The 12,697-nt window shown below is 38.1% G+C and overlaps 1 protein-coding gene across 4 annotated transcripts in view; it reads left to right on the forward strand.

Moving 5' to 3' along the window:
• TENT4A (terminal nucleotidyltransferase 4A) overlaps nucleotides 1–12,697 on the forward strand; it is a 58,442-nt gene that overhangs the window by 23,018 nt on the left and 22,727 nt on the right. For all 4 annotated transcript variants that reach the window (XM_041411829.1, XM_041411830.1, XM_041411831.1 and 1 more), the window contains exons 8-10: nucleotides 4,607–4,733; nucleotides 11,766–11,866; nucleotides 12,118–12,290. In XM_041411829.1, coding sequence (XP_041267763.1) covers nucleotides 4,607–4,733; nucleotides 11,766–11,866; nucleotides 12,118–12,290 — 401 coding nt within the window. The remainder of the gene's footprint in view (nucleotides 1–4,606; nucleotides 4,734–11,765; nucleotides 11,867–12,117; nucleotides 12,291–12,697) is intronic.

Genomic DNA, 12,697 nt, shown 5'->3' on the forward strand with positions numbered 1-12,697 from the left:
AGGTCCTTGCCCAGTTTACAAGTCATCTCTGATGAGTTTGTGTTCAGATCCACTCAATGTCTGACTCTGAGGGTTGGTGGCAGCACTGTGAAGGAGATGGGAATAAGTTATTTTCATAAAGAGTGGATACAGATGTTTCAACTTAATTTAACATAAACTGCTGGTGAGTTTTACCCCTGCAAACCTGTGTTTGCACTCTATGCACAGGTTTTTAACTTTGGTTTTCAATTTTTTCTTTTTTTAGCCTGATCACAACTGTCTATAAGGTTCCTGTTAAGCTTTGGAAGAATACTTGAAAAGATGGCTTTTTAATCCCAAAATGAGACAACAAGTACAGAGATAAAAAACCTCTCCCTTTCAATTTCTCAAAGATTATCAAAGTAGTGTAAAAGTTGCTCCTGTGAGTGTATGCAGTAGTTCAGCAATGGGATGCTGAAGGGTATAACTCAAAAGAATAGCTTTAAAGTGGTCTTGTAGGGAACAGGAATGTGTTTAGTGGGATTAGTTTCTTTAAGTTGGAGGAACTGGTTTTTATTCGGTGTGAAATGGTGAGTGATGTCTGACTAAGAGATGAAAGGTGTCATCAGAAGGATTCTAACCTGCTCATTACCTTCTGTTAGTTCCTGGATTTGGGAGGAACAGGCATCCGGGTTCCATATTGTGTTATTGTTTTGGTTATAGTGGGTTTTCTTAGATTCTGTTAGGTACTGCAGAGTTTCCTCAGAGGTTCTTAGAGACTGATCATTGTGTGCCAGAAGATGATAATTTCTGTGATTTAAGAAACAGGATTCCAACAAAGATGTCAGAAGTCAACACTTCAAGTGGGAAGCTTGTTGAGGTCTGGATTTGAGTTATCAGACTAATATAGTAGTGATGCATTTTGAAGTAATCATTTATACTGGGTCTTTGTACACAGTCTAAGATCTTTCATCTTAAGTTAGTGGTGAGGACAGGATAATGAGATGAAAATCATTCCCTTAGCGTTGTCTAAAGGAGGGAGTTTCCAAAAGTATCTTGTAGCTGCACTGTTTCAGTTTCTCAAAGCACTTATCCTTTTTGTAAAATATATAAAAAGTAAAAGCATTTATTAAGGAGAACTGCAAAGCCAGGCACTCAGAAGTTTGTTCACAGGAATACGTTGGAGCAGGGTAGATGTTGTCATCTTGGAAGAGGCTTGTCTGGCGTTGGTCTAGCAGTATCCTGTCTTGGAAGACATAACTGTTTGCAATTGACAAATCTTTTAATCTGTGGTTGTAAAACAAGCTTGGCACTTAACCAGCAGAGTTGGGGGCTTGTTATTCTATACCTTAGTGAATCAGGTGATTATCAAGGTCCTCCAGTCATTTCTGATGCTTAGAACAGGAATAATTTTGGTCTAGTTTCAGACTGGCAGTGGCTAGAGTAGCTAAATTGCTACTCTTTAACACTGAGTTTAAAACTTGGAGTTCCACCTGTGCAGCTCCATTCATAAGGAGGGTCTTCATTCTGAATTGCTGTGGGCAGTAATGAAAGTTCTAAACCTTAAATTCAATGTGTTTTCTTGGAAAAGAGAATCTTTAACTTGCAGGGTTTATTATGCTTCATGTTGCTTGCTTATGCATCTTGATAGGTCACAAGTATGAGAAGTAAATAGATTTGAGATTGGCGAAATCTGTTAGATTATCTCTTCTAGCCTTAGTGGCTGCCCAGAATGATTCATTGCAGCTTTTCAGTATCAGCTATTTGTCATTAGAACCTGTAAATGTATTTGCTTATGTGTGTATAAAACACAAGTGTTTATAAAAATACACAGGTTCATTGAAGTTAGCATTTGAAAGAACCTCTTTAATGCTGAATGTTGCAAAAAGCTGTTTACTGGCTAATAGCTTAAATGGGTCTGCTTCAGTTCTAGCTCATGGTCTTACCTTTACCTTTTCAGGCCGTGTTCTTAAAACCGCTTCAGGTAAAGGAAGGCTACCTGATGGAGTGGTAATACTGATAGCAAGTGATGGAAATTTTGGACATGCTCCTTTAGGGATGAAGGCTTTGTAAGAAAGAATAAGGATTGAATTATACATGAAATCACACACCATTGTTATCTGCTAATGTACATCTGAGGATTGAAGTATGTATGATTTTTTTAAAGAGTGACAGCATTTGGGTTGTGTGCTTTAACTGATCAGTCTAGATGTGACCAAAGAAGGATGCTCAGTTATGTAAGACATGGTTCTCTAATGAGAGTGATCTCAGAAGAAAATCTATTCAGGGCAGCAAATGCAAATGTGTGATCTTCTGGCTTCTTTTAATCTGTTGTTTTCTGGATTGGCTAGGGTCATCTTTATACAGACTTGGCAGGTGCAGTTCACAGTAGCTCCAGCTGCAGCCCAAGTAAAAAGCTCTGCAGACTGTATAATTGATTAAGACCTGTTAATTCAGACATTTTTATGAATGAGTTACAGGTGCAGAATGAGGCAATCCAGGAAACCAAGCATGGTATGGCATGAGCTATTCTGCCTCTCTTCTGAAATCTGCTTCAATCAAGACTCAAACACAACTTCATTGATTTAAACTAAACTGCCCAAGTTTACTGTAATTGGTTTAGGGAAGGCTTATGATTTCATTTGCTGGCACAACAGAGGATGTAGAGACAACTGATGAAAGGAATAGTCAATATTTTGTGGCAGCCCTGTCTTCATTTTGGTATAACTTTATGCAGGATACATGCCAAATGTACCTGCCTAGCACTGGGTTAGACTAAACTAATAAGGTTTCTTTGAGTGCACATTGAGTGTGTATTCTTAATTAGTGTTATGTGAATTTATAGAATCATTTAGGTTGGGAAAGAGCCCTAACATCAAGTCCAACAAGTCCAACTATAGATGGACTTTTATTTAGTGGTAGGTGTGATTATGTGTTTTGAGCTGCTTGTATGTATTCCATTTCTGTATTGCTTCTCAATTTAATTCTTACATGTCTAGGTTTAGAGCATCATTATGCAGCTGGACACAAGTGTCCTACCTCTGAAAAGCCCTTACTGAATGAATCATCACTTTTTTAGTATAGTTAACATTGTGTTCTGATTGCATGACCACTAAAATACTTTGGTCACTTTTCAGCCACATTTGGGCTAAGTCCTCTGTGAAGAACATTACCATGTGTTTCCTCCTAGATTCACTGTCCTAGGTCCACAGTGATCTCTGCTTTTACTTCAGAGTAGAGTCCAATAGCAAATAAACCATTTGGAGTGTCTTCTGTAACTTTGAGCCTAATGGCTGCTGTATACCACAGTGGTGCATTCAGAGCAAGATACTCAGTATGTCAGTAAACAGGAAGTATTTCTTGATCAGTTTTTATTTGACCGTGTGAATTATTGGAAAAATTGTTTTCCAAAAATGCTTTTATGTTTTCAGTTAGTTTTCATTTATTATGCTTTTCTGTTAGAGTGGCATTATGGTTGGAGAATTTTGAAAGGAATCTTTTTTTCCTGGATGACAAATCTCAGCAGGTTTTTCTATGGAGGCTTGCTGGGCAAACACTCAGGGGAGTGAAGTGTTCATCTAAAGTCAAACTCGGCCATGTTGGATTCTGTCCTCCAAAGGATGGATTCTGTCCTTTACCCATCAATTTTTCAAAGCAGATTTTTCATTGATTTCTTTTATTCATGGGCTCTGATCTGATTTTCATATTTGGTGGTTCATCCCTTTCTAGTGCGCTCACAGCATTTCACACATTCTGAAGGAGGGAACCTTGCACTGTAAGCAGTTTTCTACCCACTCACAACCTAGTCCATATTTTATGCAACTTGAAAGCAGTTTATGTTTCTTAAATTGAATACTGACAGTGAATTTTGATGTCTGGTGCCAGATACATCCACATGAAGCTCCCAAATGCCTTCTGCTAATAACAGCACGATTGTTCTAGGTATCAGAGGGTGATCTGTTCTTGTACATTGCCACTGATACAGAAGGTGTGCTATGTTCTTAACTTCTGCGGTTCTTCACATGGCAGTAGATTTGGAAAGAGTTCCTGTTAAAGTGTCACTCATTCCTAAAGTAGGGCAGTTGAGAGTGCTACAAACTTGATCAAAAACCAGTTCTGTCAAAGCTTCTGGAATATTCTATGATAGATTTTTGAAAAACTGGCTTATCCTGTGGCGACAAATATCTGTATGTGCTGGTTTATTAATCTGTAGTTTTGATAAGGTTAAGTAGGGTTTTATGTGAGTCTGTCTGACATAATGAAGGTTATACAAATGAAATTTTAAACTGAATTTGGCCTGCAGGAACTCTACTGGTAAGTGAGACATGATGCTTTAAGCTTGGTAGGTTCCCTCTGGAAGACAGCTCTAAGGGCTTTAAGCTGATCTCTGTGCTCTGTTTCCTTCAAGCACTGTATAATGAGCATTTTAGAAGTGGTAAATTGAGTGCATAATGTTCAGTGTCATTCCTAAGGTTAACTTCTTTTGTTGAAATAGGCCCATTTAGGTGTTCCTGATGTGGCTATGATGGGATAACTGGTTTAAACAGAATTAGTCTGTATTGTTGAGGCTTCTGAGCTTTAAGTATGAGTAATGTTTTGATAACTGATATTAAAAAAAGATGATCTGATGACTGTCACATTATTTCAGGAAACGACGTTGGCAGAAGTTCTTATGGTGCCATGCAAGTGAAACAAGTTTTTGATTATGCCTACATTGTTCTTAGCCATGCAGTATCACCACTTGCAAGATCGTATCCAAATAGAGATTCTGAGAGGTAATTAGTTCACTTTTTCAATATCCATTTATCTGTGTAATCAGTGAGGAATATTTTCTAGATTCATAAAAGGAATGTTATTTATTGTTTAACTGTGGTTGTATTGAAATCTGCACAGAAATTTAACCTGTCCAGGGATGTGAAAGTGCAATGCCTCAGTGTGTAGCACTGAAATGAAGAGAGTATTACAAAGCCCAGGATGAGTCCAACATTTTGCTTGAAGTATTTCAAAGGAGGGTTTGCTGGTTTAATGTTTAGTATGATGCATGTCTGTATTGTGACAGAAGGAAATGTGTGTGATCAAATTACCTGTTTAGACAATTAGAAAGCTAGACAACAAGGCTAAAAATTTCCCTAGTTCTTTAATAAATCCCCCATAAGCGGTTTTAAAAGATTTGATATGTATTTAAGAATTTAAAAAAAAAGACTTAAAATACTATATTAAAAAAACCTAATAGAATCAGTTCTGTTTGATCATAATGCCAGAACTGCCATTAACAGTAGCATACTTCTAGACATGCCATTTTTAATGCAGTTCTTAGTGTCTTTCCTAGAAATACAACCAGTACTTTGAGCTCTCACCTTTGCAATTTCTGTTTTTTGAAAGAGAGAGGAGAAAGATAATGAAGGCATGGCAGCCATGTGGTATTTCCATTCATGTATCTGCTCTAGCACCTTTTGTTCTAACCCTTAGTGTGAATTTGGGCTAGATCAGAGGATGTCTCTTCCCAGAGACTTCCCTAAAATCCCAATGGCTTTGAGCTCCCCAGCTGATCACAGAGAAGGATGGCTGTAAGATGTCGCATAAACCATCTCAGTACAACTGCAAACTCTAGTCATGATGTAAACTTTCAGAATTAATGTCGTTGGAAGGTGAAACAGTTTCCTGTAGTAAGTTTATATCAAAGTGGATGCAGTCTTTCACTTGTGAGTTTAAAACTGACAGTACTTTAGGAGTGCCTGTAAATCCTTTAGGTTTTCAGTGGTATTAAATTCACAATGGTTGAGACTGCACTGTGATGGAGGTACAGAAGGGGTGGTACGGAGTGTTGCACACTGACATTTGAGACTGCTGTCTTAAGGCATTAAAGGTCACTGTTAAATGTATATTGGTTGACAATTCTTGGTACTGAATGAAACTTCATTCTTACCTAAGTACAGGTAGAGTAACCTAGGGATTCCTGAAGGTTTGCTTGTCTTTGGTCCTGATCTCCATTAACTTACCTGTTTTTCTCTGAAGGATATAGTCATTCTCTTATGAGGTATCTGTATTTGCTACAGGCATCAAAAAGTATATTTGTATAGCATCTAATGGGAGTCTCAGGTGTCATCAGTATGTACACTTTGCATGAACTTTATCTGTTACTGTATCTGGGAAATGTTTGAATTTTGTTCACAACTACAAACCTGTGGAGCAGTCCCAGCAGCAGTGTTCAGGTGTCATATCTGACCTGTCTGTGAGTTCTGGGCTGTCTGTGCCAGTGACATATCATGCCACTGGCTTGCAAGGGGAACAGCATCCAACAAAGTTCTGAATACAAATAATTCCCCTAGCATCAGTCTTGTCAGTGCCAAAGGACTTGTAAGTGGATGATGAGCTGTTTGGTAACAAGTTTGTTGCAGAAATCAACATGTCCATGTTTGGTCTCAGTTAAATCTGATGTGCTTGGGTAGTCCAGGTATGTTTGTGGATCCCTCTTCCTGCTGTAAGGCAGAGTGGTCCATGCTCTGTATAAAGACCTTTCTTGGTGGCCTGACGTAAAGCCTGGACATCTGTGAACCCTTTGTCCTGATCCATTTTTTCCCTTTTCTAAACTTGTTAGTAGGCAGGTTAAACAATAGCATAACTTTAACTATGAACAGTGGGCTCCATTTAAGACCAGGGACTGGCTTCTAGTAGAATATGACATTCTACTAGAGGGGTCGAGACTAAATGAAGAGTACTTGAAAGGATAGGAAGTTGCAGGAAGCTGAACTCCCCAGGCTGAGTTTATTCAGTTTTTGTCCTAATTGGGGCTAGCTTTTTCCTAAGTGGGATGGTTCTTGAACTGTCAGATGGGTTTGAATTCATGTTCCCTCTTCCCACAGAAGGTTTCTGTGTACAGAGTTCTCTTTTGTAGATGACACTCAATAGATTTCACATCTTTCTTGGTGATTGTTGTAGTTCATTTTCAGGGTCAGTCCAACAAAAAAATATATCTACATTAATTTAAGGCTTTCTAAAGAGTTGCTGCTTCTGATAGTCCCAATGGGAAACAAAAAAGTCAGATAATAGTCCTTCAGTAGCATAGGCTTTTTTCTTTATCATGTTCTGTGGTAGCAAGTCCCACAGAATAATAAGGGATAGATTCACATCACTCTTACCACTGTTGTAATTCAGGCTTCCAAATAGAACATCTGAGGTGTAGTGGGAATTAAAAGCTATCTCCTGTCATGGAAGAGCTTTCTTCTCAGTGGAAACAGTAATCAGCTGAATCCTGAAGGTAATTTTTACAGCTACAGAAATTACCTTAACACTATTTTTTCCCCAGTCAATCTCACCTATCCCCTTTTAAGAAGGGCTTAGGAGAGCTTGATTGAGAGTTTGGTTGATTTTATTAGAGCAAGCAGCTTCCTATCATCTTGGAAAAAGGAGTTTCCTCTTAGGAAAATAAACGAGACTTATCCATTTTGAACTTGTACAGCTTGTATGCAAGGTAAAGTTTGATGCTGTCTTCAGCCAAGGTGACTGAAAATTGTGATTGATTTCTTAATATTTAGGGCCACAGAGACATGAGTATAGCTTGAAATACAGTTATGGGCAGGATATCTGCTGCTTAAGGATTGGTGTCCGTATGTGCTTTGAACAGCTTTCTCATGATCTTTGCCCCTAGCCTGTCTCTGGGAAAGCATGTGCCATCTCAAGTGAGCTCACTTGAGTCTGTGAGGAATGATATTTTCACAGAATCATTCAGGTTGGAAAGGACCACTAAGATCATGGGTTCAGCTGTTACCCCAGCCACTACTGTGTTCACCGCTAAACCGTGTCCCTCAGTGCCACAGTTACGTGGCTTTTAAGTACACCCAGGGACAGTAACTTCATTGCTTCCCTGGACACACTGTTCCAATGCTTGACAACCTGTTGTTGAAATTCTTTCTAATATCTAATCTGAACCTTCTGTGGTGCAGCCTGAGGTCATCGCCTCTTATGCTTTCACTTATCTGTGAGAAGAGACCAATATCCACCTGGTACAACCTCCTTTCAGCAGTTGTAGAGAATGATAAGGTCCACCCTGAGCTTCCTTTTTTCCCAGGCTAACCAACCCAGATCTTCTCAGGACTTGTGCTCCAGATCCTTCACCAGCTTCATTGCCCTTCTTTGGATTCGGTTTTGAGACCATTTTTCCTGTTCTGTTTCTTGAGGAACCACAGGAAACCTTAGCAGATATTTGACAATAAGCTCTCAATAAGCTCTGCTTTTTGATTTGTGTTCATTTAAATAGTGGATTATCTGTTACCACCCTGTCCATGGCCTTTATATTAAGGTGTAATATCATATTATACTTTGCCCAGGCTAAGTACCTATGTACTGTCTTCTGTCAGCTGTGCTGTTCCTTCTCAGTCTGAGTCTTGCCGAGTCTTGCCTTGTATGAGATCTAGCAGTCCTGCAGTCACAAGGTGAATCAGATGGACCTTTTAGTCTGATTGAAAACAAGTATCTCAATGCTTCTGTCATGTCAAGAAGTTGATCCAGCTTGTGGTTGATGAAGAGTTGATCAGAAGCAAAAGAGAAGCAGCAGGAGTTCACATGTGGAGCAAGAGGGAGAGAATGGTACGGTATCATTTCACAGCCCTGAAGTTGTGCTGCTCTGAATGTGACAAAAATCCATCCCAAGGTTAATATTTATGTTTCACAGATTTGGATCTTGGTTCACATGCTGGTCTGTCACATAGTTTGGCTAGGAATGTGTGCTCAGACTGCATCTCTAAACAGCTCTGTAGCCACATCTGGGAAGCTGAAGAGGTCATATGCAATGAGGAATGGAAGACTTGGTTTTGCTGTCACATGCCCTTCAGCATAAATTAGACTTTGGAAATCTTCTGTATTGTGCTAGACATGGTGCAGCTGGATAAGGGAATGACCTGTCATGCCAACAGGTCAGAGTTTGGGAAAGCCTAGGCAGTTTCCTATTGCATGTCTGGAGTTGTCGTTTACAGGTGATAGTCTTTAAAGCAACCATAGCCAGGTAGAAAGTGATCTTTCCATCTATGTGAATGGAAAGTTGTTGGGTCTCTTCCTTATATAAAATATACTATTAATATATAAAATATTATATAAAAATATATATTAATATAGGTATAAAATATATATAAAATAAACTAGATCTTTAAATAGCTTATTCCTCATCTTACTATATGATAATATTGAGGGAAAAAACGTAAAGGGATATCTTTCTCAGGAGACCTGTCTGATTTTACTAACCAGTTAATAGTATTTTTTTTCTATCTTCCAAACAAGCATATTTGAAGAACTGTTTGTCTCAGACATCTGTGGAAATTCTGGCCTCAGTTGAAATAAAAGCCCCAAAAGCATGACATTCTTCACAATAAAGGCAGGGTAGATTAATAGGGTTTTTTGTTCCTAAGTATTTCCAGTGTTGAATATAAATTTAGGCACAATTTTCAAATGCTTATTTTAAAAAATTGTTCTTTGAACCCATGCATGTGCTTGAGTCCCAAAGATAGGAAGTGGTGTTCTTTTGAGATCAATACCTAGTTTGATCACACTTGCTTCCTCTTTCATTGCTACTTTATTAAGCATATGTCAGTATAACCTTAATCACCTTTCAGTTCTGATGTCTCATAATGAACGTTTTTAATTTTGCTGCACAAGCAATGTAGCATGGATCTGCCTTTGGACTCCTGACCTTATCACCTAGTGAATTTCCTTTTTCTGCCTTTATTCCAAAAAAGAGAGTTTAGAGCTTTGATCTCCATGCTCTTTGAAAGGAACTGGTGGGAGAACACATTCTCCCATTCTGTGCGTGCAACTCTGCCACAATTGTTGGTGTAGCACTCACTTCACCTATTTTGCCTGCTCTTCAGTATATCAGTCAGCCAGTCTGATAAAAATGCCAACCTCTATTGTTCGTTTTGCTTCTGCTCTATGAGATCGTGACTCTCTCTTCACTTCCAGGACAAGTACTCCAAGAAGCATCAGGTTTGACAAACTCCTCATATGTAATAAGCTTGTTACTCAGCCTGTGTTTACTTTCTGGTTGTAAGACCACAGCTGGTGGTAGTTATGAAATCCTAGAGTAGAAGCTCAACTCTTTCTGAAGGCCTTCTCAGATGAAACTTTCTAACTGCAGGATTCCCTTCCCTGTCCTGGTGCATGCACCCAGCTGGTGCATGTTTGAGTCCCATACTGGTGTTGCTCTTTTGGGAGCTGTGGCTTTAGGGCCACAGCTGAATCTGTGCAGTTTTGGTCATCCCTGTCTTCATTCTGTTTCCTCTTTCTCAACTTACTCTTTGAGACTGAGAAACCAGAACTGCATTGAGTATTTAAAATGCTGTTATGTCATGGGAGTATACAATAACAAAACGTTACATTAACAAAGTGATCCTCTGATTTATTTGTTCTTTTCTTAGCGTGCTCTGCTTAGCTATTGAACTGTGGTTCCGAAAGTATGATCCGTTGTTACCCAAATCTTTAATTTCTGGGTGGTGACCATTAATTCTAAAGCACACCTTTAATTCTGCATGTAAAATTCAAGATTTTATTTTCCAGCCTGCATCATTTTATCCACATTGCATAAATAGAATGGTGGATGACATGCATTCTGTCCTGGTGGCCCATCTGCAGCCATACTTAGACTTGTAATTTAGATGATATTATTTGGTTCAGTGTTTGCAGGACTGACTTTTTCAGTACTAACAGTAACATGTCTTTAAAGTTGGAAGACTAACATGGAACATGTGATATTTGGTCTTGTATGAGATAGTAATCAGTAGGATAGTAGGAGAATTATTGCTACCTAAAGTGTTACTATAAAACCTAGTAAAGGTAATCTAAATATGTTAGGGTTTTGTATGTCCTACCTTCCCATTGTACACCTAAACCAAAACAAAATTCCAGTACCAATACAAGGTACCTTTATGATGTGAAATACAAAATAAACTTTAATATAATCATTGAAGATTAAAAAAATAACATTACTTGCTCCACAGTGGTAACTTTGCACAGCCCATTTTTGTACAATAGTAATTTTTTCATGTATCTTGAGTGTGGAGTTTATAGTTAATGTTTCAGTGACTAGTCTCTGATGAAAAGAGAGCTTGAAAATTTATCTCTCAAACAAAAAGACTTGAGAAGTATGATTCAAATAGCTGAATGTTGGGAAAGTGTGTTAGAAAAACATTACTTTGTTGATAACTGGTCACTGTTCAGCAGGACCAGGTAAGCTTTTTCTCTGACCCTCTTACTGTTATGATATATTGAAATTCTACCTTGTTTTAGAGCCAGTCTCTTTCTTGTTCCACTGCCTCACGATCCATGGTACTTCCTTTATAATTGTGGGGGTCTTATCACCTTCTAAGTTGGAAGCAAGGGTTAGTGAATGTCTCTGTCTCCACACAGCCAGTTGTGGTGCTGGGATGTGTTTTGTGTACATCCCATACCTATTTATAATCCAGATTCTGTGGAAAAACTTCCTGTATGCAGAAATGCAAGAACCATAACTTGATTTTATCACATACGCTGTTATCAGCATGTTCATGCTTTATAGTTAATATGCATTCCATTTAGAAATACAGAGTAAAAAATCTTACCTGTGTGTCACTGCTTGCATGTTAGTATGGTAAAAAAATAATGTGAATATAAGTGGTGCTTCAGTGGATTAAATGGTATGCTAAGAAAAAGAAGGTTCAAGAAGATTCTTTGGTTAGGGATATCTTAAACTGACTTTTAGTGTAATTTGGTAACTTGTTAAAATGCTTGCAAATATGTAACCAACAGTCTTTGTTTAATACTTAATTGAAAAATTTTTTTAGCACATTAGGTAGAATCATCAAAGTGACCCAAGAAGTGATTGACTACAGGGCCTGGATTAAAAAGAAGTGGGGGAGCAAAATTAATTTATCACCTGAACTTGGTAGGTATAGCAGGAAACCAACTTAAAATTTTTTCTTGACTTTGATGTAATTCAAAATACTCATGCCTTGAAATTAATCATTCAGATATACAGGAAAAAAATAAAAGGAACCTGTAACTTTCTAACCCAAGATTAGTTTTCTCTGAGCCTGTTTTTCAATTAGCTTGTTAAACTGCAGCTCTTCTTAGACTTCAAGGCCCATGTGTTTGTATTCTGTGCTCTTAAATAATACTTATGTTTTCTGTTAACAGATAATAGGTTGAAAATAAGAGACCCGATAGCTCTCTGCAATGGAGAACAGCAGCAGAACAGAGACTCTGAACCATCTTACAATCAGCACTTGGCGTTGTCATTGGCCAGCACACAACAGTTGTCCTCTGGTTCATCTGCCTCTTCTGTGTCATCGCTCTCCAGCAGTGACATTGTAAGCTTTTTCTTTTAATGGGTTAAACTAGTAAGTAGCAGAGGTTATCTTCAAAGCCTCAATTGATACAGCAGTATATACAGCAGTTAATGTGATACTATCCCTAAACTGCCACAGCAAATCGGTGATGTCCTCTGCTCAGAAAAATTACTGAAATAAATTTTTTTTATTAATTAAATGGGTCTTATTTCCATCCTAAATCTTTGGTACCCTTTGTGATAGTAGTTAGATGTAATAAAATACAACAACCCAATTTAACAGTAGCTGATTAAGTAGAAGAGGAGAAATGTCTTCATATATCCTTCCATTAAGCAAAATTTTCCATTGTCAAATTGGGATCCTTGTTCCCAATACCTGAAATCGAACATGAGCATTATATTGTGCTGTGAAATTGAATAATACTCATT

This window comes from Onychostruthus taczanowskii, unplaced genomic scaffold, assembly GCF_017590055.1.
Source record: "Onychostruthus taczanowskii isolate IOZ18803 unplaced genomic scaffold, ASM1759005v1 scaffold37, whole genome shotgun sequence".
Taxonomy (NCBI): Eukaryota; Metazoa; Chordata; class Aves; order Passeriformes; family Passeridae; genus Onychostruthus; species Onychostruthus taczanowskii.